Source organism: Oryx dammah, unplaced genomic scaffold (assembly GCF_014754425.2).
Source record: "Oryx dammah isolate SB20612 unplaced genomic scaffold, SCBI_Odam_1.1 HiC_scaffold_3, whole genome shotgun sequence".
Classification (NCBI taxonomy): Eukaryota; Metazoa; Chordata; class Mammalia; order Artiodactyla; family Bovidae; genus Oryx; species Oryx dammah.
In genome coordinates this window covers 111,929,259-111,950,857 of record NW_024070187.1, presented here as the reverse complement: position 1 = coordinate 111,950,857, position 21,599 = coordinate 111,929,259, and the positions used below count along the sequence as shown (strand labels likewise).

At 54.9% G+C, this 21,599-nt stretch overlaps 1 protein-coding gene across 5 annotated transcripts in view; it reads right to left on the bottom strand.

Moving 5' to 3' along the window:
• Positions 1–1,424: 1,424 nt before the first annotated feature.
• Positions 1,425–21,599, bottom strand: part of KIAA0232 (KIAA0232 ortholog) — a 50,901-nt gene continuing 30,726 nt past the window's right edge. The window contains exons 5-8 of one of the 5 annotated variants that reach the window (XM_040237586.1): positions 17,410–20,725; positions 10,805–10,916; positions 6,384–6,481; positions 1,425–4,021 (exon numbers count right to left, since the gene is read on the bottom strand). In XM_040237586.1, the coding sequence (XP_040093520.1) occupies positions 3,842–4,021; positions 6,384–6,481; positions 10,805–10,916; positions 17,410–20,725 (3,706 nt within the window). In that variant the 3' untranslated portion in view covers positions 1,425–3,841. The remainder of the gene's footprint in view (positions 4,022–6,383; positions 6,482–10,804; positions 10,917–17,409; positions 20,726–21,599) is intronic. The other 4 variants (XM_040237587.1, XM_040237591.1, XM_040237588.1 and 1 more) reach the window with 4 other exon arrangements.

The window sequence follows — 21,599 nt, the reverse complement described above, 5'->3', positions numbered from 1 at the left end:
CAGATGTGCTGTCAGATCGGGCTGCCTACAGACTTCACAGAAAGCGGGCTTGAGGTGGGCTGGGAAAAGTGAGGCTGACCCCTTTGGCTTGTCTACAAGATGCATGCTTCAGAGATCTACCCTCCATAAATGTGGGGAGCAGCTCTACCCTCTTCAGAGGGAGATGTATGTATGTATGCTAAGTAGCTTCAGTTGTGTCCGACTTGTTGCGACCCTATGGACCGTAGGCTCCTCTGTCCATGGGATTCTCCAGGCAAGAATACTGGAGTGGGTTGCCGTTTCTTACTCCAGGGGATCTTCCTGACCCAGGTTTCTAACCTGAGTCATTTGTGTCTCCTGCATTGGCAGGCAGATTCTTGACCACTGCACTACTTGGGAAGCGTGTAAAAACATGCCTGCACATCCCAGAAGCCAGAAGGACAGGCCGAACACAACTCGAACCCTCTGTGCCGACAGAAGGTGAGTGCTCAGCGTCCAGATGGTGAGAGAAAAGGATGTCTGGGCTCACACATGGGTCCACGGGACCACGCGTCTGTGTGGATGTCCGTCCAGTGGCAGGCATCCTGAGGGCTGGAACTGGCCTTCCAGAGCCGCTGCCCGAGGAGACCCATGGTTAAAGATCGTCAACAGAGAAATGTGACTTAGGGTACTGAACAAACATGAGGGGAACTTTCTCCATGTTGGCAGAACTTCACCCTTACTGTAAATGTCTCTCTATACATAGATCCACATACACACTCAGCTGTCTAGGAAGGTGTTTCACACAAAGCTTAGAAGCTACCCTCTCAGGGTGATGGGGGTATGGATGAGTTTTCTTTTATACTTTTAAAATAATATACTGCTTTCTTGAAATGTACAGTCATTATGTTAATATAAATACACACACACCCCCCAACCCACAAAGACAAAGACTAAGCTTTTTCTACCACCACAGGACAAAAAGGTGTTTTTCTTTGCAAGATTCAGGCAGTAGTTCCTACGGGTGGGAATGGGGAGGCGGGGGTAGGCTCTTTTCTCAGCAGGATTCAGGCAGTAGTTCCTAGGGGTGGGAATGAGGGGTGGAGGGCGGGGTAGGTTCTTTTCTCAGCAAGGCCCCAGCCACTTTCTTCTCCAGCAAAGCAGACGCCAGCACTTTCAACGGTGCCCATTAGTTCAGTTCAGTCGCTCAGTCGTGTCCAACTCTTTGCAACCCCCTGAATCGCAGCACGCCAGGCCTCCCTGTCCATCACCAAACTCGAGGAAGAGCTAAATAACCTTCATCTGGAATTTAACACGTTATTGACTCAGGGTGATGTGGGTGTTACGTCAGTGGGCGTTTGTTACATAAGTGAATATGGACTTGGTTTCTGGTCAGTAAATTGCTAAGAGGAGGCTGGTGTTCTTTTATAAAAGAATCTTTGCTGCAATAAACAAAGACAACCAACGGCTTTTTAACTTTTTTATTTGGTGTTAACTCCACAAGAAAACAAAACAAAACAAAAAATCGGTTACTCTGGTGTACGTGAAATCAGAACGATACAACCACGGGAAAAGAATCTCAGCCCAGGAATGGGAAACTGGTGCTTCAGTGCTAAGATGTGCAACGCGCTTCATACCACAGTGCGTTTCAGCGTTTTGCCAACTTTTTAAAGAGATGCTTTTTCTTTGTGATCACTCACTTACAAAACTGAAAACCACAACTTTCAACTCTGTCGCTGAGAGCCTCCGGGCTTCAGCCACTTAGCTATGAAAACAAATAAATACGTAATCTGTTCACTCCCTCGCCCACTTGTAATCCCTTCCCGTTCCCGTGGGAGGTGCGTCGCCTTCCCACCAGCGTGAGGAAGTCTGCACGTGACCACCTGGAGCCTTTTCATGATAAAAAAAAAAAAAAAAAGCAGCTGTCCGAAATCACCGAGCTAAAGGCTGTGTCTGAAATCTATTTATTTGGTCTCGGCTCCATGAGCAACGATTTCTAGGATGATCGTCACTGTAGTGATTTTTTTTTTTTAGGAATTTTACAACTTCCAATTCTTTTTTTGCCTTTGCTGTTAAAAATTATATTTCAGTGCAGATGCTAATCAATTTTTAGGAAGCTCTGGAAGAAAGAAAAATACATAAACCCTTATAAAGTCTATAAATAAATAACAGCAACATAAAAACCTTACACACGCACACACACACACACACACACACAAACCCACTTTAAAGTGTCAAAGATGTGCTGTATAAAAACAAACCCTGACGTGTGGTGAGACCAAACCCCACGGCCCATCAGGTTTCCCACAGTGAGGACAGAGAGTGCCGGGGGAGGGGGTGACTCCACGGCCCTGGAGGGAGTTTCCTGTGTCATCATAAAGGCAAGGCAATGAAACCCAATGCTTGAAGCAAACCACGTATTCTCGGCCAGCTCAGCTCCCAGCTGGTACCTTACGTGTCTAGCGCCCGCCAGAATCAGTGGTGGAGCTGTCTCATCCAGTTAAGACTTCCCGACGTTACCGACACGCTCAACTGATCTCACACGTCGGTTAAAAAAAGAAAAGTAACTTTAAACATTTAGATTCTGCAAATATTGCTCCTTCTAACTTCAGCCTGTTGCCCGGGGGCGTGAAAAGCTTGAGGAAGTGACCGTTGTGAAACAGATGGGCCTGGACGAGACGGACCGAGCCCCGGCTTCCGGACGACACTGGCAGGCGGGCCCCGTGGGGCCCTCACACCGGTACGCGAGAGACCAGGACTCCGCTCCCCGACCCGCCACACACACAACTTGCCCAGAATATTCTCTCAAACACAAAAGGAGATCTAAGCTACGCTAAGTCAGAGCCAGCAGCGCAGCCAGCTGCTGCAGCCAAGGGCTCTTTGGGGTCGTGAGGTGGCTTTCGTTTCAGGTCAGACGTTTACAATCTCAAGTTCTGGGGTCGGGGGCGGGGACAGGGGGTGGGGGGCGGCCTGGATCCCATGTCGGTCACTGCAAGAATCCCACCCGCAACTCAGGTCCTCACCGAGTATTGCCAAGACTCATCGTAAACAACCCTGACCGGTGTCTGCCGGGGGGAGGGGGGGGGGGCGGCAAAGAGACTGCGACGAGAGCGGGCTAGGGTGCCCTGCCCCGCCCTCCGCCCCACCTGGCCTCACATGCCACCCCATACCTCTAAATCCTTGGCTGCCTCAGCTAGCGAGGAGGTCACCGACCATGGCACTGTCCATGGTACATACTCTAGGGGAAGATCCTAAGATAGAAAACACAGTATTTTTGTTAAGTCTCTAAAAGCACACCCTTGCAGTTCCTACGTTAAATGTACATGAGATTTTTTTTACTGAATGGAGACCGGGGATGAGTCGCCCGGGCTGCCCTCTGGCCTCCGGAGACAGGCACTGACCCGCTGCGGGGGTATGCGTTCACACCCCAGTTCGGAGAGGACAGAGCCTGCGTGTCCCCGAAGCTAGAGTCTCTGAGGAGTGGACGTGGGCGCGGACGCTGCGGTGCTAGCAAGGGGGGGGGCGGTGACGGACTGCGGCCGGAAGTGGGGAGGGCTGCGGCAGCGAGAGGACGCGGGAGGCAGTGATGCTTCTAAGACGAGCACATGCACACCGGTTCTAGTCTAGTTCAGAGAGCCAAGAATTTTAACAGCTTGGAAGAAGAAAAAGAAAGAAAGAAAGAAAGAAAGAAAATCTTCAACAGGACAGCTGTCCTCAACTCTAAAATAAGCAAGAAGAGAAAGAGAATTACTGATCTGAACCAGTTAATTGAAGAAGAAACCTAAGTTGTTGTTTTAGATTAACAGGCCTCACAAAAGGGTACTTTCCCCCTCACATAGCAATTAAAAAAAAATAACGTGTACTGCTCTGCGGGGGGGCGGGGTTAGAGATGAGTTCGGGAGAAGAGCGCCTCCTCGCCGGGGTCCGCCCACTCGCCTCCACCTTCCGAGCCTGAGTCCTCCGCGGCGGAGCCGGCGCTGGAGCGCGGCGTGCGGTGGAAGCCGTTGGGCTGGGCTCCGGCGTCCCGCTCTGCTGTGCACTTCGCTTCATAAACAGAAGACACCTGAGGGGAGAGGGACAAGGAACGAGTTTTCGAAAGGTCACAGAAGGGCCGGGGGAGGCACTTTTTTTCACATACAGAAGTTAAAGAACACACTGTTGGTGGATATTTTCCGGTGGAGAGTTACCAGACTCTGAAGTTTTCCTGTTTGAAAGCAAAACGAACAAGCTCTCCCTCCTGACCTGTAAAGGACCCCGGACCCCGATTCTCCACCTTCCCGCCTTCTGGAGTCTCTGAGCGCCGCCTTGCCCTCCTGGGACTTCCATTCCAGGGGCGGACAGCAAGCAGACCGATCCGCCCACACCTCTGCCAGCTTCCTGCTGCGCTGACCAGCTGGGGTGGACAGGGGGACGCTGATGGGGGTCCAGACAGGCGTGGCGGGGACAGCGGTTCTTTTGAGGAGGTGCTGAGAAGAGAGCTGGGCCACAGAAAAAGCAGAGCTGGCAGGGACCCTGGGGCCCACTGGCATGAGGGGCGTTTTAGAGAAACTCTCGGTTGTGTGGGACTGCCCCCACCCAGCAGACAGGCAGCTTCCTGGCCCTCGGGACACTGGCTGCAAGTGGTGGTCCCTTCCCAGTCTCAGTACCCAGCAAGGCTTCCCTGCACCCGTCATAGTTAATTAGCCACGCCACTCTCCCCTGACAGTGACTGGGTAATTCTTCCCGTTCCCCCAGTGATGAGCAGTTCTCCTCATTCATAGTAACTAACAAGCCACACCCCCTCCAGTGGCTAGCAAAAAGCCCCTCCCTCGTGGTGACCAGCACCCTCTACTTACTACAGTAACTAGCCATGCCCTGCCAGTTATAGTGGCTTAGCAACACCCACCCCCCGCCCCCACCCCCACCTCCAGATGGCAGTACCGTCCCTGGTTGAGAGCCCCCCGAGGAAGGAGCACAGAAAGACTGCCACACTAACGGGGGAGCGGAGGGCGTGGGAGCAGAGGCGCGCGAGAGCAGACACACAGGCCTGGCAGGGAGAGCGCATCCACTCCGTGCACAAGGGCAGAAGGACGTCGCGGGTAGGGGCGGGGGGCGCCGAACTCGGGGTCTGAGGGCGCAGCTCGATGGACACGCAGGCTCTGGCTGTGCGACTTCAGAGGCGTGTTTGGAAAATCTGTGCTCGTGTGTGCTCGGCTGTGTTGGACTCTCTGTGACCCCATGGACTGAAGCCCCCCCACCCCCGCCCCGCTCCTCTGTTCAAGGGATTCTCCAGGCAAGGATACTGGAGTGGGTTGCCGTGCCCTCCTGCGGGGGGATGTCTTCCTGACCCACGATCGAACCTGCGTCTCCTGCCTGGCAGGCGGGTTCTTTACCCCCTGAGCCAGCGGGGAAGCCCCTCGGAATCTTTCCGGGCCTTCAGTTCTCTGCAGACTGGCAGCACAGCACCCGCCTCCTGGGCGACTGAGGTAACAGAGTGCGGCTGCTGTGCCTTGCGGTGTGAGAGAGATGGGGGTGGAGGGGCAGGTGGAAGCAGGAAGCCCACGCGAAGCGCAGGCAGCGGGCGGCAAAGGGGCGCGGGGAGTGTGAACGGTGGAGGCGGAAGAGCCCGGAGGACTGGGGTCGGCTGAGAGGAGGGTGGGCGGCGTGCGGAGGAAGGACCAGCAGCCAGGCGGTCTGGGGACTGAAGCTAGGGCGGCGGTCGAGGGCAGAACGGTCACGGAGCTGGATGCAGAGAACGCTGGGGACGCCTCAGACGCCTGTCTTGATGCGTTAAGTCCAGCAGGTCCACGGACACAAAGACCACGGGGGCGCTCGGGGCGGGGGCGTGGGACGGGGGAAGGACGACTTCCACAAGACTTCGACTGACGCTGACAAATCACGCCGAGAAGCCAGAGGGGCTCCTTTGGACTCATTCAGCTGCCTGCCTGACCAGGCAAGATCCCAGCCCTCCCTGAGCTGGCGCCCCAAAGAGCTCGGGCAGGGCAGAAGGCGGGGGCGGCAGACACACGGTGCCTTCAGCTGCTGCAGGGCCACAGTGGAGCTCTATGGGGGCGGGGAGCGGGGAGGTGGGCAGGGCACCCGGGGGGGGGGGTGGGCGCGGGAGGGCAGGTGTGAGTAGAGGGGCTCCTTTCTGCTGTGCATTTTGAAAGATGGAAAGGGTGTCCACCCGAGCATCTTAAGGGGGAACCATAGGGTCAGACGTGTGTGGGGCAAACACGCGCTGGCAGGAGTGAGGGACGGACTGCAAGAAGGGGGGCGGGGGGAGGCCTTGGCAGTGAGTGGGAGGCAAGGCAGACCAAAGGGTCGCAGCCGCAGAGCTCGGTGCCGGGAGAGGCAGCCGCGAGAGGCAGCCGGAGACTCCCGGGTTGTGCGTGGCGCTGGCGGCTACTGCGAGTTAGTAGTAAGGAGGAGGACAGTCCACTTACCCTATTAAAATCTAACAGACGCTCTTCATTACTGGGCATTTCTTTAACATCTGGATACTCTTCTATACCATTCTCTCCCTTGGCATTTGTATAACATTCTTAAATCATTTTGAATGGAGAAGGGAAAAGAGGGAAAGGGGGGGAGATTTCATTAAGACACAGTCATGAAACATACCATTCTTGTTTCATTTTTTTTTGCTGAGCAGTCAGATCACGAAAAGCAGACATGGTCAGCATCAGCTAGCCAGGTGTGCGCCAGGAAAACGTTAGGCCAGTTTAAAAAAAATGCTTCTAATGAATTGTTCATGGAGTAAAAAAAAAAAAAGAGGCCAACATAACCTCACAGTCTTGTTAATCCCACCAAGAGACACTCTCTCAACAACACACTCGCACCTCTCAAGTGACAGGCCCTGGGAACACAGGATAAAAAAGGCCCGCAAGGCCCCGGGGGTGGACGTGGTGTGAAGGGAGACGGATGACGCGCCATGAACACGCTGCTGGACAAGGGGACAAACGCATCTCAGACAAGACGGGCGATGGGAGAACACAGAGCAGGCAACATCCTGTCTGTCCTTCCTCAGCTCAGCACAGCCTAAGCCATCTGACAGGGAGGGGCAGGAGGAGGGGGCTCGCGGGCTGACTGGGGGGCTCGGGACTGCACCCTGGGACTCCAAGGCATCAAGTGCAAGTCACCTGGTCCCGTGGTTCTCAACCCTGCTTTCCCGTGCAGATCACCTGGAGAGCCTTAAGACCAGCCTGGAAGCCCCAGGCCCCGCCTGAGACTCTGCACACTCGCACTTGGTCTAGGGCAGGCTCTGGTCTCAGCTGTTTCCGGCGGGGCTCCCGGCAATCCTGATGCATGGCCGGGGCTGAGGCCCACCTTAACTCAGATCAGCCCCCAGGTGCCTTCGCTGTGTGGGAAGGGTGCAGGGGAGGAGACCTGACCTCCTGTGAGTCAGCATCCGGCCAGCTGGCAGTCACTGCGCGGCGCGAGATGAGACAGACCTGATGAGACGGGGACCCACAGGGCCCACGGCAGAAGGGCCAGCTCGAAGACCGCGCCCTCCTGCCACCCCCCCACACCCCTGCCACCCCCGGGGGAGGGCCTGTGCACCCTGTTTGGCCTCCTCACGAAGGGCTGTACTCTCTGCAACCTTCAGTTCCGACAGCCTGGGGCCCTCCACCTCCCTGGTGCATGTTCGTGAGAAACCCCAGGCTCTGTGATGAGACAGGCTGTCAGCTGACTCGGGGAGATTCTACTTAACTGTGCTGTAACTAGGGGCTAATTACTGAAAGAGCTCCAGTGCTCTCATCTCTAGAGAGATTTCTGTGCAAGTTAAGACAGGTGTGCGGCCTCAAGTGCAAGGCTGGTACACACGGTAAACGTCTTCTCGAGTGCTGCTACCCACAGCCTGGCTTTGGGCCCATCTGCCTTGGGACAGCTGGTTAAGACGCTCCACCAAGGCAGGAACCCAGACCCCAGCCCAGGCTGTCAGCTTTTCTCAGCTCGCCTGCCAAGCTCTACCATCCTGACGCCCGACGGCACTCGGCTGCCCCTTGGATGAGGTGGGAAGGTGACTATGTCCTTGGCTGGAACGCGCCAGGAGGTGGAGTGGGTCCCCCCCAACCCACTGCCGTCCCGTTCTCTTCCTGCTTTAGGGTTCTATGCGGACACAAGGGGTTAGTGGATGCCCCAGGCATCAGGAAAGGGCAATGCTGACTGCTGTCAGGGTTCTTCATGGTCTCCACGGCCCTGGTGACCACAGGCCAGGCCAGTTCTGGGCATTTCAGTCTTTACAACTATTCTCAAAGAGAGCCATCTCTTTCAGCCTCTTTTTACAAATACAGACTGTGGAGGCCCAGAAAGGCTTGTCATCACCTGAGGTCTAGCAGCTGGAGAAGGGAAGCACTGGGTTCTAGCCCAGCTCTGTCTGCTGAACCCTTAACCGTCACCTGCACTGAGTCCCTGCAGGGCCCTCTCTCTAAGACAAAAAGCACACACACACTTTTCGAATCGAGTGTGTGAGCCCTGCAGGCGGAAGCTCGGGACAGCCCAGTGGAGGCACACAGTCCGCTCGGCCCTTGTGGCCAGGGGCCCTGAGCACAGCAAGGGCCCTCCTGCTCCCTGCGGCGGGCGCCCCCGCCGGCACCTCTGTCCACAAATGGTCTTGGCTGTCACATGCCACCTGCCCCGGCCCCTGCGTGGACTGCACCTTCAGGTAGTCCCGGCTTGGGTCCTGATTCCCTGGGGTCCCTGCATTTCCAGCGCCCAGAACAGCGCCTGACATGAGTGTGCAAGAAGGCTTTACCAAAGGAGCGTGCGGGGTCGTGCTGCTGCCCTCTGGGGCCCCCGTCTCCCGACTCGCTTGGAGAAAGGGACACTCCTCCTCCTCCCCCACAGGGAGGCTGGGGCTCCCTGGTCAGGCCCTGACTCAGAGCTGCACGGGCTTCTTACGAGGCATGAGCGGCGTCAGAAGCTTCAGGAGCGAGGGGAGTCGGCAGGCCTGGCTGCTGAGCAGGTGAGAGGCCACTTGCTCTCCAGGCTGAGCTTCTCCTCAGACTGTGCCCCGCCCTCTGGCCCACCCCTCCGCCCCCCGCCGGGCTGGAAGAACCTGGCTTCATGACATCACCACCATGGGTAGCTGGGAGTGGCAGGTCATCTGAAAGCCTGGCTACCATGCTTTGTCCACTGAACATTCCTGCATGCCACACTGCAATTACAAAGAGCTCTGTGTGCCTCGAGCCGCGTGAAACACCTACAATGCACAGCACGGAAAACCACAGGCCAAGAGCTGGAGCGGCTGCCTCACTAGTGACAGGAGACCAGGCCGAGGCCACCAAGACGTCCCCCTGGCCCAGGGAAGCCCACCTGGGGTGCTTAGGGGTCACCCCCGTGGCCCAGGGATGAAGCCAACCCAGGGTGCTTGGGAGTCACCCTGTGCAGGCCCCCGCCCACCCCCATTCCAGGCAGGCACATCCTGGGTGCAGGGGCCCCTGGCCCTCCCCATCTGCATTCCCCATGACCGCAGCTGGGACTCGCTCAGCCAGGGCGGCCACTGGAGTCAGGTCAGGGTCCAGTCTGCACTCCTATTGTCCCTGCATCTCCCGGGCGCCGCGTGTGGAGGCCACTGGAGAACACGCTTGGACCTCAGGGCTACAGCCAGCACTCAGGCCTGGGCTGAACAGCTGGAGCCATTCAGATGGATGCACCATCTGAGGCAAAACCAGGCTTTTTGTGGGGGCTATAAAGACTGAAGCACCTTGGAAATAATGAAGAGTGGCTAAATATTAGCTAATGGCAGAGGAGCCGGCCTTCAGTAGAGGCTGTTAAATAAAAAAGATGCTGGAAATAAAGACTCTACTGCCCTTATGACCCTGCGGAGGCAGGGGTGGGGAGCCTCTTCTGTGCCCACAGGACAAAGAGAAGACGCGGACAACCCCAGGTCCCCGGTCGGCTGAGGCCAGGCTGCGAGGGCACTGCCCCGCGGGCGGGGAGGGGAGACGGGCCGCACAGGTGAACACGCGAATACCAACCGGAGCCCGGCCTCCTCCCAGGGCTCTGAGTGGGAAGACCGCGAGACCAGCGCTGCAGCCGGCGGAGCCTAGGCAACCACGGCAGGCCGCACAGGCTCAGCCCCGAGCTGGCTGCTCCTCCGCCTCCTCGGTTCTCTCCTCCCTGAGAATGGCAGGCCCAGGCTGTTTATCGCTTCCGAGGAGGCGCCCCGCCGGGAGGTTCATGGATGAGAAGCCCTTCCCCAGTCTGCCCCCATGTCCCTCTCCCCGGTCTGCCCAAGCGCCCTCCCACAGCTCGCTGTCACAGAAGGTCACTCAGCAAACTCTGGCCTCCTCCACACAGCCCCCTGGGGCTGCTCTCTGCTCTCCTTCCCCCACAGGGGCCTTTATCTTGTCATACTAGACCGTGACAAGAGCCCAGGGGCCCCAGCAGGTGCCCTCCAGTCCTTCCCCAATCCGATTCTGTTGCTAGAATTGCTTTAGAAAAAAAAACGCACCCGACCTGACACCCTCCAACGTGAGCTCTTGCAAGCGGCCCTCTCCTCCCTGTTCAAACGTGGCAGAACTCATGAGCCTGCTGACCAACTTGGCTCATCCCCTGCTGGTCTCTCCAGCCTCGGCTGGGCCCAGGGGGAACTCTGATTCCCCCCGCCCCCGACTGGCCACCGACCCTCCCACCTTTGCTCCCTCACTGGGGGCTTACGTGTCTCCACAGCCCACCCCGCCCTAGGCTGTTGGGTGTAAGAGTGGGGTCCAGCCCGCGCTCACCTCTTGTGTCCCCAGTTGCCCCTGACCAACGCCTGTCACACAAAATGCTTCTGGACTGATATTCACAGCAAAAGGAACAGACTGCTCTTTAAGGAGCTAAGAGATCTGATCGGGTGAAGGGTCACGCCAGGTCTCCTTACCTTCACACTCCGAGGCGGGGAAAAGAGGCGAGTACAAGGCTTTCTCCCACCACGTTTGTTTCTCTTGACTTCGGTTCATTCCATGCACATCAGTGTTCAATACAGGGAACTGCTCAGATTGAACCAGATACAGACCAAGTTTACAAACTTTCAAGGGAAAAGGGAAAATTCAGGCATTATTAACTAGTGACTGCAAACCCAGGATTTTTTTAATTGATGATTTTATTTTTTATTATTTTACTGGCTTCCCTGATAGCTCATTTGGTAAAGAATCCGCCTGCAATGCAGAAGACCCTGGTTCTGATTCCTGGGTTGGGAAGATCCCCTGGAGAAGGGAAAGGCTACCCACTCCAGTATTCTGGCCTGGAGAACTCCACGGACTGTATAGTCTCTGAAGTCGCAAAGAGTCAGACATGACTGAGCGACTTTCACTTTCACTGTTCTACTAGACAAGGTAAACAAACAAACAAAAAAAGCCACGTTCACAGCACATAAAGGAAGTTTTTCTTAAAAAAAGCACTGATACTGGAAATGGAATACAAAAAAAAAAACAACAAGATTATCAAAAGACAAAAACAACAGGAAATAGCCTTGAGAAGAGCAAGTTTCCAGATCTTGGAACAGCAGAGCTGGTGGGGGTTGGAGGGGGTGTGTGTGTGGCCCTGAGCCCCTCCTCCCAACTCAAGTGTGGGGAGGACACTCTTCTCCTTCACACACTCAGGCAGGAGGGAGTCAAAGAAGCAATACCAACCTAATGGTCTTTACAGCAATGATCTGCTTCAGTGAGAACCAGAAGGAAGCTGAGACTAAAACCAAATAACCAAACGGACAGTAATTCAGCTTCAAAACAGGAAACGTACATGGAAACGAGAGGAAAGTGGGACTCAGGAGCACGGGAGAGACCCCACATCCTGTGCAGGCCCCAGGCCCCGGCACAGCGGAAGGTGCCCATGCCGGGGAGGGGGACCAAGTCCAAGCCCAGGCCCCACCCTTCACTGGCAGAGCTCTTGAGCTCCAGCAGGACCTGCTCACCATCCTGGGCGGGGCCAGCCGCGGCCACCACGGGTGCACCCTGGGATGCTGGGGACAGGGCAACCCCCCCCCCCCTGCTCCTTTCCTGCTCAGCCTGACACCAGGCCCTCCAGGGTGAGGCCTGCTTTGGGCATCTCCGCACCACCCATCGCCCCTCACAGCCTCAACAAGGGTCTGCTGGATCGAAGCACGTGCTCTATGAACGCTCCATAGACCTTTGTTTCAGAAGACACTTCATCACAAGTTTGAAACCTGATCTGTTTCAGCAACCGATGATCTTCAATTCTCTGACAGGATTTTATTTATTCTGAACAAACAACGTAAATCAGTTTATCAAAAACTTTTTGGACTCAGGAATGTGTGTTTATTAAGCTAAATGGGAAATATATGTCAGATCCTGATTTTCATTTAACTTTTCAGAAACACTCTTCAATCAGAAACTGAAGAGGATTTCATCCTGTCCACCTAGAGCAGCCACTCAGCTGCTACCATTCTCTGTTGCAGTGTATTCCAACAATGACGACTAGAAAGCTATTAGACAAGCAGACACCAAGGTCAACGGCACTGATGAGGCCGGGGCTAATGCAAATGACGCCAGCAATGTGCCAGGGCTGCGGTTAATTCGAGGTGATGATTCCTGCATTGGGCACGCAGCTCACAGGACTGGAAGGCCTCGCTGGAAAGCCTCGGCCTTCTCTGCAAAGGCACACCTGTCAGCATGCAGATCCTCAGCGCTAAGGACGGCTCCCTGGACAAACGTGTCTCCGTCACCCAAGGCACTACCGAGGGGCGATGGATTCAAAGGTAACCAGCTCCTACCTCTGAAAGAAAACACCTGGGGTGGCTGTGGAACGATCGAGTGTTTATTCAGGTGGGCGCAGCTGGCCTGCTTCTCCTTTAATCCCTTCCTGGATTCAGGGCGTGGGGTAAAGAGTAGGAAAAGGGACAGGACCCATCAGGACAGACAGGACAGGTGGGGAAGAGCAGGCTGGAGGGCGTCAAGGGACAGACAGGTGGCTGGGTCAGCAAGGACAGGAGGAGATGAGACAGACACAAGCTGACCGGACAGCAAGTGCAAGGGCAGGAGCTGTGTCTCGCTGACGGGCACCCCTCCAGGAGAAGGGCTGGCACAGAGCAGGGACGCCACGGCCGCTGGCCTTGAGAAAAGCTCCCCTCCTGGCCAGAGGCCCTGATGGTCCAGCACACCGCTCCCGCGGCCCTGATGAGACCACCGTTAGTTGAGTCATGCAGTTTCTGCCATCGTCTTTTAAGTTTTTTTTCCTGCATCCTTCCTTCAAGTCTCAATTCCAATGGCGAGGACTTATTTCTCCTGTTTTGTTTACACTGAATACATGGTCAGTGAATATGCATTACGTTATGACATCTTTCCACTCAGCTATTTCCAGCGTTGAAGCCTGCACATCAAAGATGACCAGGAGGCCTTGCTTGACTAATGTCTGCTTAATGTATTAATTCACCTTCTGCAGTGGCTGAGCCTGAAAAGGATGAAGACAGGCTGGAGGAGACGGAGAACAGAATGCGGCACAGCCCTGGGCGCTCCCGGCAGCTCTGTCTCAGCTCCGCTCCCTCCCCTCCAGGCCGCTCCAGGCTCACTGGCTACCTGGACCCCTCTCTTCAACAGCGCCTCAGCCACGAGGCCTGCCCTGACTCGGGGGTCCACTGCGGCACACTGAGCACCCCCATCCTGCCACGCCCACATCCGCCCTGCCTTCCTGCGGCACAGGTGCTCTAACGCACGTGTAGCTCCACGCTGCTTATGGAATGTACCTCCAAGGATGCAGGAGACCTCTCTCTCTGTTCCTTTATACCTGGCACCCAGGGCAGTGCCCAGACAGAGTGGCTCTTAACAAACGTGTGACGGATGAAGGACAGTAAAGAGGGAAGACGCGAACACTACCCAGAAAGCCTAATCGAAAACGTCTGTAGCAGGAGATGTGACGGTCAGTACTTCTTCAGGAGATCAAAGTTGGGTGAATGCTCGCTGCTTTAAATCCGCACTGAACACTCCTGCATCTTGTGACGAGACTGGAGTCCGGGCCCCCGCCCTGGGTTCTCTTCTGTTCTGTTCTGGTGCCCTGGGTCACAGCCAGCTCCCCTTATTCACGTCACAAAAGGAAGAGGAGATGAAGAGACGCCCTGCGCCAGAGCGCCCAGCAGGGCCACGGCCGTCCTAGTCCTCCTTGCTGGCCCGGAAGTACGTGGCGGCAGAAGGAACTCCGGCTCTGGCCCTCATGCAGGGATCCGGGGCAGGTGGCCCACCCTCCGGGCCCACGTGCCCTGAGCCGTCCCGGGGAGGCGTGGGGAATGTCACTGCGGGCATTCGGTAGCGGGGTGGTGGCAATGGAGGGCACAGCATCTGACCCAGGTGGGCTGGGCCCTCACGCCCTCCGCTCGTCAGAGCCCCTGATGCCCACGGCACTGCTGCCTGTCCGGAGGAACGCCTTCCCCTCCTGGACTGCAAACTCCTGGAGGCACGACGAAGCCTCTTGCTGCTGCTCTGGGCCTTCGAGGGCACGACAGGGAGTCAGCCATCGAGCAGACGACAGAGCAGTGCTCCTGCCACAAGGTCACGCAGAGCTGGGCACCGAGGCACACGGCTCACCTGTCCTCACCTTTCCCTCACACCTCAGCTGCCATGACCACGTGCTGGCTGCCACCCTGCCCAGGTGAGACGCTCACCTGTGCGACTGCTGCTGCTGCTGCCTGGTGTGCCCCGCCTCCTCCCTTCCGCCCTGGACATGCAGGTCTGTGCACCAGCCTCCTCCGCACTCTCAGGCTGGGTCGGTCCTCCCTGGGTTCCCACACCTCCTTTGTTCACCCTCCACAGGCCGTCACCCCTGCCACCTCAAATTATGTGGGCCCGAACACCCTCAAAGGACTTCCTTGTAGCTCAATCGGTAAAGAATCTGCCTGCGATGCAAGAGACCAGGGTTCGATCCCTGGGTTGGGAAGTTCCTCTGGAGAAGGGAATTGCAATCCACTCCAGTATTCTTGTCTGGTAATCCCATGGACAGAGAAGCCCAGCGGGCTACAGTCCGTGAGGTCGCAAAGAGTTGGACACGACTGAGTGACTCACACACGTACACACCCTCCAATGTAAGGAACCAGCTAGGAAATTAGAGTACCTCCAAGCGACGGAGAAACTGCAGGATGTGCAGAAATGACGTGCAGAAAACAAAGAAGGGCGAGTCTAAACAAAGTGCCATTTCAGTCAAAAACGAAAAAAGGTCGGACCAAAAAAAAGTAGAACATACGTGAACACGTATGTGCTTCCACAAGCACGCAGGGTCCTCAGAGGCAACACGCTGGGACTCACACTGGCGGCTAGGAGGGGACCGGTGTGCCATAGACGCGCCCTCCTGGAGCGCCCGAATTGGGACCACGGCAGAGAGTGACCTGTGCGACGGAGAGCAAGTCAGCTGCTCGCAGCCTGGTCTTCAGGACCATCTGAATTCTCCCAGGACAAGGGCAGCCTCTGGTTCACTCAGGGCACCTGCCGCAGGGATGCGCCCAGGACGGGCAAGTGTTTAATGAACGTTTGCTGAACTGAACTCAACTAACCTTTTGAAAAGGATCGTTAATTCATGCTCCTGGGTACCAATTCTATCAGAAATCCTACATTCTAGACCACCTGTGCTCTAAAACAGATGGGCAACTAGTGACTTTAAAAAACAAAACAGAGCCCTGCCCTCTGCAAAGATTGCCCTCACTCAGGGAAGTGGGGGGAAGATGACCTGGCTGGAGATCTCCGAGATGGACAGGCAGCATGAGAGTGAAGAGGCAAGATCCTGGCCCCAAACTGGGGCCTTTCGGGCCACCCTCAACCTTTCTGCAGCTCAGATGAAGCTACGGGGTGGGAGCTGTAGGCGACGATGCTGAGAGATCAGGGCTGAGAGGACCGGCGATGGCGAGGGTCCTCCGAGGATTTAGCTGGCGCCCCAGACCTGTCAGGTTTGCTGGGAAAGATCGAAGGCAGGAGGAGAAGGGGATGACAGGATGAGAGGGTTGGATGGCATCACCAACCCAACGGACATGAGTTTGAGTAAACTGTGGGAGTTGGTGATGGACAGGGAGGCCTGGCGTGCTGCAGTCCATGGGATCGCAGAGTCCGACACGACTGAGCGACTGAACTGAACAGACAAGCCAGAGCTCTGATAGCACACAGAGACGCCGACACACCAGGAGGCGGCCTGTGGTGGTGGCTGTGACGCGGACTTGCTCTCACTCTTTTTTTTTCCTTCTCCATCTGGTGCCAGGCGAAACACAAAGTACATGAGGGAACTTTTAAGGATGAAAAGTGGGGTGACCAGCAAACAGATGAAGGCTGACAGCGTTATACTCTTTTACCGTCCTGAGCAGCTCAGATGTCAGGGTTTCGGCGGGATTCAATTCGTGGCTAAAGATCCCCAGGCAAGAGCCTCAGAGAGTGATTCTTGGGTTGCTGTGGGGACTTCCCACCACTACCTGCACTTACGGCCTCACCTAGGCGCTGACCGGACACAAATGAGATGTCATCCGAATCCACGAGGGGCTCACAACTTAACAAAGAAAGGACACCACTGACTCAGGAAAAATGGCAAATGCAACTAAGAGGAAAGGCATCAAGCACATGAAAATTAAAAGGAAGGAGAAATGATTTCTGCTGTGGGTGGAGCAGAGAGGAATGGGGGACGTGGGAGGGAGGGGCGCCTCGTGGGTCCAGCGGGACGGAGCCACATGATGGCAGGTGGGCGGAGCATGCAGGACGACGCAGGCAGGAAGGGATGCCCCAGCTGCTCTCCAGCCTCAGGTGGCCTGACTTCTCGACACCTCCACCTGACTTTTTAAAAAGCTGCCCCTGGAAAAGGGCCGGGGGGGCAGAGCCCCAGGCTTCTCCTGGGAACCTTCACTGTTACTTCTTGTACAGTTTAACCTCAGATCACTTCTCAGCAATATCAGATGGTACAATGACTCCATTAACAAAACTTTTCCTATTAACCTCATTTAATAGACTGAGCCATACAGTTCAGGTAACTTCAGGAATACATACTTCATAAAAAGCAAGGGTACACCTCCAGGGGTTCTATGGAAGTTATTTCGTTACATTTGTATTGAGGGTTTTAATTGCTACATGTACCACAAAAAATTTCAGAGAATTCTACAGAGATGTAATTTATCTTACATGTAAAACGTAACTTTTAATAAACTAATCAGTGTTGCAGAGATAGTCAGACAGGCTTCCTACTTCAAGAAACCCTTCGCCGCCATTTCTGAGGAGCAAGGGGCCTTCCGAAGAGTAAACTGCCACTTCTGGATTCATCAGTTGTGAAAGCTTTGCTTTAAGCATAGCACATGCATGTTAAGACCACTCAGAAACACCTCATACTCTGATTTATTTAAAAATGTCAACTGTCTAGTTCAAATTGATAAACATCAAATCCAAGGATGCTAAGTTTTAAGACATTCAAGCTAAATTCCCAATAATTTAACCCTATCTTTTCTTTGCCTGAAATGGCTGTTCTTAAAGTCTGATCAAATCCTTTCACCAAGTACCGATCCCCACTGACACGTACCTCTTCCAGCTGTCCTGAAGAAACTGGATTATCTTCATAAGCAGGGAACTGACAACCTGCTTTGCAGCTGCAGAAATGATTAATTTCTTCCTCACACTGTGCCATTATTTTACAGTTTGCTTCCGGGCTTTCCAGGTTGATCTCCAGAGGCTCGCTCATGCTGCACTCCAGACACGGGTTCCGCTCTCCTGCCGGCAGGACCCCGGCCGACTCCTCCTGGGAATCCAGGGACGTCTGGGCACTCTTCTCCATCCCAGACTTCTTTAACCTGGGGAGGAACTTCCCAGACTCAAGCTCGGACTTCCCATAGTAATGGCCTTCTTTCTCTGCGTCCTCTTCCAGCGGTTTGAGATCTGCCTGTGGATCTTCGAATGCGTCGACTTGAGAAGGAATGGGAACATTTGCTTCGTCTCTCTCAGATTCAAATTCCGACTCGCTTCCTCCTCCGGGGGAGAGTTCAGATGCAGAGATGGGGCGAAAGTGAGTCCTGGGGGAGATCCGGATAGCCCGGTACTGCGTTCTGTCGACGTCGCATATCCTGGGGTGGAAAGCTTCGCTGTCGGAATCGGAGCAGAGGATTGACTTCGGTTTGAAGCTTGGACTGAAAGATGCAATTCCTTCGGGTTCAAAGGAACACTCTACGTGGAGAACTTGTGAAAACGGGTTGCTTAAGTCAAAGGAAGAGAAGGGATACTCGAGTCCAGGGTCTTCAACTTGAAAGTTGCCACAAGCTCCTAGTAAGTCTTCATGGAAGATGAAGGAAAATCCCTTATTCAATCCGTTTTCCCCGCTCTTCGGCTGGTCGCTCTGTTCGAAGGACACAAAGGGCTTCCATAACTGCCTGTGGCCAGGAGCGAAGCTGTTTCCGGGGGTCATAAAGACATCCGTCCCGGCTATGGTCACGACGTCGGAAGCAGCACACTGCAGCAAGCTCCCCTTGGCGTGACTGGGCGGGACGACTGCCCACCCCCCATCGCTGTTAAAGGTTTTGAGCTCCCCATAAACTCCTCCCAGGATGAATGAGTTCTCTTTGTCTTGGGCCACGTCCCAAGGTTTCGAGGGGGTGGTGTAGTCCCCGCCGTCCACCTTGGACAGCTCGCCGGACACAAAGGCTCTCTTCTCCAGGGTCTCTTTCTGGCCCTCCCACAGATGGTATTCTGATCTCTGCACGGCCTTGTTCGGCTCCTGGAGGGGCTCCACTGGAGCCTCAGCATCCAAACAGCAGCAGTAGTTATTTACATCTGTCGGAAACAACTCATCATCAACGCTTTCTATCTCTAGCAGAGCTGCAGAATTCCCATCTGCCATCTTTGTCCAAATGTCTTTCATAACCCCTGAGCTGTAGCCGTCTCCACATGGACTGCCTTCACCACACACTTGCGTAGTTTCGAAGGCTTTGTTCTCTGTTTTTTGTTCTAGCTGAATACCACAGATAGATTCTAGTTTAGATTTTTTTTGGAAAACTAACGTTGGGATTTCTCCTAAAGTCCTACTGTTTTGCTGGCAAGTTTCATCCTGCAAAAAATCTAGGAGTTCTTCATCTACATAATTGGACGAGACTCTAGGAACTACATAATTAATATCCTCTGCGTTAAACTGTGTGGATTCTTCAAACTGGATATTTAACGTCTCATTGTCTGAACGTGTTTCTTCTGAATGGGACCATGGACTACAAGTTCTTGTTGAAAGATTAGAACAGTGTTCATTTTCTTCAAAGGCACTATTTTTGGTCCATATTAGTAATCTAGACTGTGTTTTCCCAAGCATGTTAGCACTAGAATCTGTATTTTCATTTCCCAAATTGAGTGTTTCAAAAGAAAATGGTAAAACAGAATTACTGCATTGCACTTCAAACACTGAAAAACAGGAGTTTATACCAGATCCTTCATTAATATCTGAAAAGAGCTCTTGATTGCCAGCCAGCAAATGCGGATTGAGCACTGTGCTGTCTAAGGGCGGGGAGAGTCGAACCGGGGAGTCTCCCGCAAAACTCTCCCCATCAGCATCGCCAGAGCTGGACGAACAGCACTCCCAGAACTGGGCCAGGCTGCCAAGGTCTTGCAGGAGAAAGCCCTCGGCGCCCACAGAGCTGGTACAGTCTGCCCATATTGCACGTTCCCCTTGCAACTCCATTCCATCTAACACTATGCAACATTCTGCCTCAAAATCTGTCTTCTCTTTGCTTTTTTGTCGAATCATATTTAAAATCCGACTTTCTCCTTGCGTGGTTTCTGAGGCACCGGGATCCAACATGGATTGGTCAATATCCACTTCGTAGAAGTGTGTTAATTCTGACAGATGAATATCATCCAAGTATTTGTCGTCCTCTGGCAGAGGACAGAATGAGGTCCCAGCAAGGTCGATATCCTCATTTATGACTGCAGGCATTTCTACAAAATGGCCATCGATGAAAGTACCTGCTGCGAGGTATGTTTTATGAATATTATTGTTGCTGATGCAGAGGCCGTGCACTGACTCGGACAACTCCTCCACAGCCGCTGAGGTCGTGTCGCTGGCGTCTTGCCTGTTGCGGTACGTGGTCTCCAGCTTGCTTTTTCTGCTCAGAGGGACGAAGTACTCGGCGATGGGCTCGGTGTACCACAGCGGCTCCTCCTTGTACTCCCTGTCTGTCCTGCTCTCCAGGAACAGGTCTCTGCCCTCGGCGCCCCCCGCCTCCTTCCTGCCCAGCTCCTTCAGCGGCCGCTTGCCCCGCTTGCACAGCTGTCGGAAGGAGCCGCCGCCGCCGCCGCCGCTGCTGCTGCTGCTCCCGGCGGCGTGCGGGCTTCTCTCTGCCTTCTCGCCGCGCTTCAGCGAGAGCCGGCTCTGCCCGCTGCGCGCACCTTTCTTGTTCCGGATCTCCCGCACCTTGTGCCTCAACTTCACGCACTTCGCGGACGCCTTGGGCTCCCCCTGGTTCCCGCTGGAGCTTGAGCCGGCCTCGCTGGAGCCGGATGACCAGGAGCGCGGGCGCGGCTTCCCGTCCGGCCGGTGCCGGCTCTGCTTCTTGGACGGCGGCGGCGGCGCGGGCCGCTCTTCGCCGGGCCCGTTCCTGAACCTGTTCTCCTTCTCGCTGTGGCTGCGGCCGCTCTGCGTTCTCTCGTGCAGGCTGGCGGGCGGCACATCGCCGCTTCTCTCCCGGATGACCTCGCCTTCGCTGTTGCAGTCCTTGGGGGAGGGCGTGTCTGTGCTGGCTGGAGGGGCTGTGGACGAGGAGGATGAGCTCGAGTAGGAGCCGACTGCGGACTTGTTCCACACGGTCATGATTTCCTGCAGGCAAACTGGCTTCTCGGACAGCGGTGGAAACGCTTCATAGTACCTGAAAAAAACAAGCAAGAGATTTCAAAAGTGGGCGCTCAAGATGTCATCCAGTATAGTAACACAGCATCACCCACCTGAGAAATGGGGCATTTCATTTCAACAGAGTTAGTGTTTACACGCCATCCATGAGTGAGCAACTTAAAAAACTGACAATACAGTAAAACCTTTAAACTTAGGTCCGTGGATCAGGCACCTTCAAAGTTCAACACCGAGATAAGCACTCCAGGAATACTTAGAGAATATGTTAAGCTGACGACTGTAAATTTTGGATTTTCGTACAGTCACAAGGTACAAATGGGATGCCGTGGGAAGAATGCTAATATTCTGATAAGGAATGTCTGGACGTGAATCTTGGCTCACTTCCTCTGCTTGTGGTGTTAAGCTGCTCATGCTACTCGTGCCACAGGCCGCTTCTTCACCTGGAAAATGAGGGTGCTGTGGCTTCTCTCGCAAGGCTGACGTGCTAGAAACAGATGCGGGTGAAGAGCTGGAGAGCAAAGTAGTTGCGAGCAGGCGCTCTGAAGCCACACTCCCTGAGCCTGAGTCCTCACTCTGCTATCTGCCAGCTCCGTGACCTTAGGCACAGGTCCTAAACCTGCAGCCTAGAAAACGGGCTGACCACGGTACCCACCTCACAGAGCTCTGAAGAGGGGAGGAATTAACATGCACAACGAATCGCTGACTGTCACTGTGTCTCCTTCTCAGAAGCCAAGTGCGACACCCAGCTGGTTAAGCAGGCTGTCAGAAATGGCAGCGATCGTGGGATTCAAGGGTTCGGGAAAGGGGATGGATGCTGGCGAGGCCCGGAACAATCAGATGAGGTGGACCACACCTGAACCTGATGCTCCAGGCACGCTGTGGTCTGGTGAGCG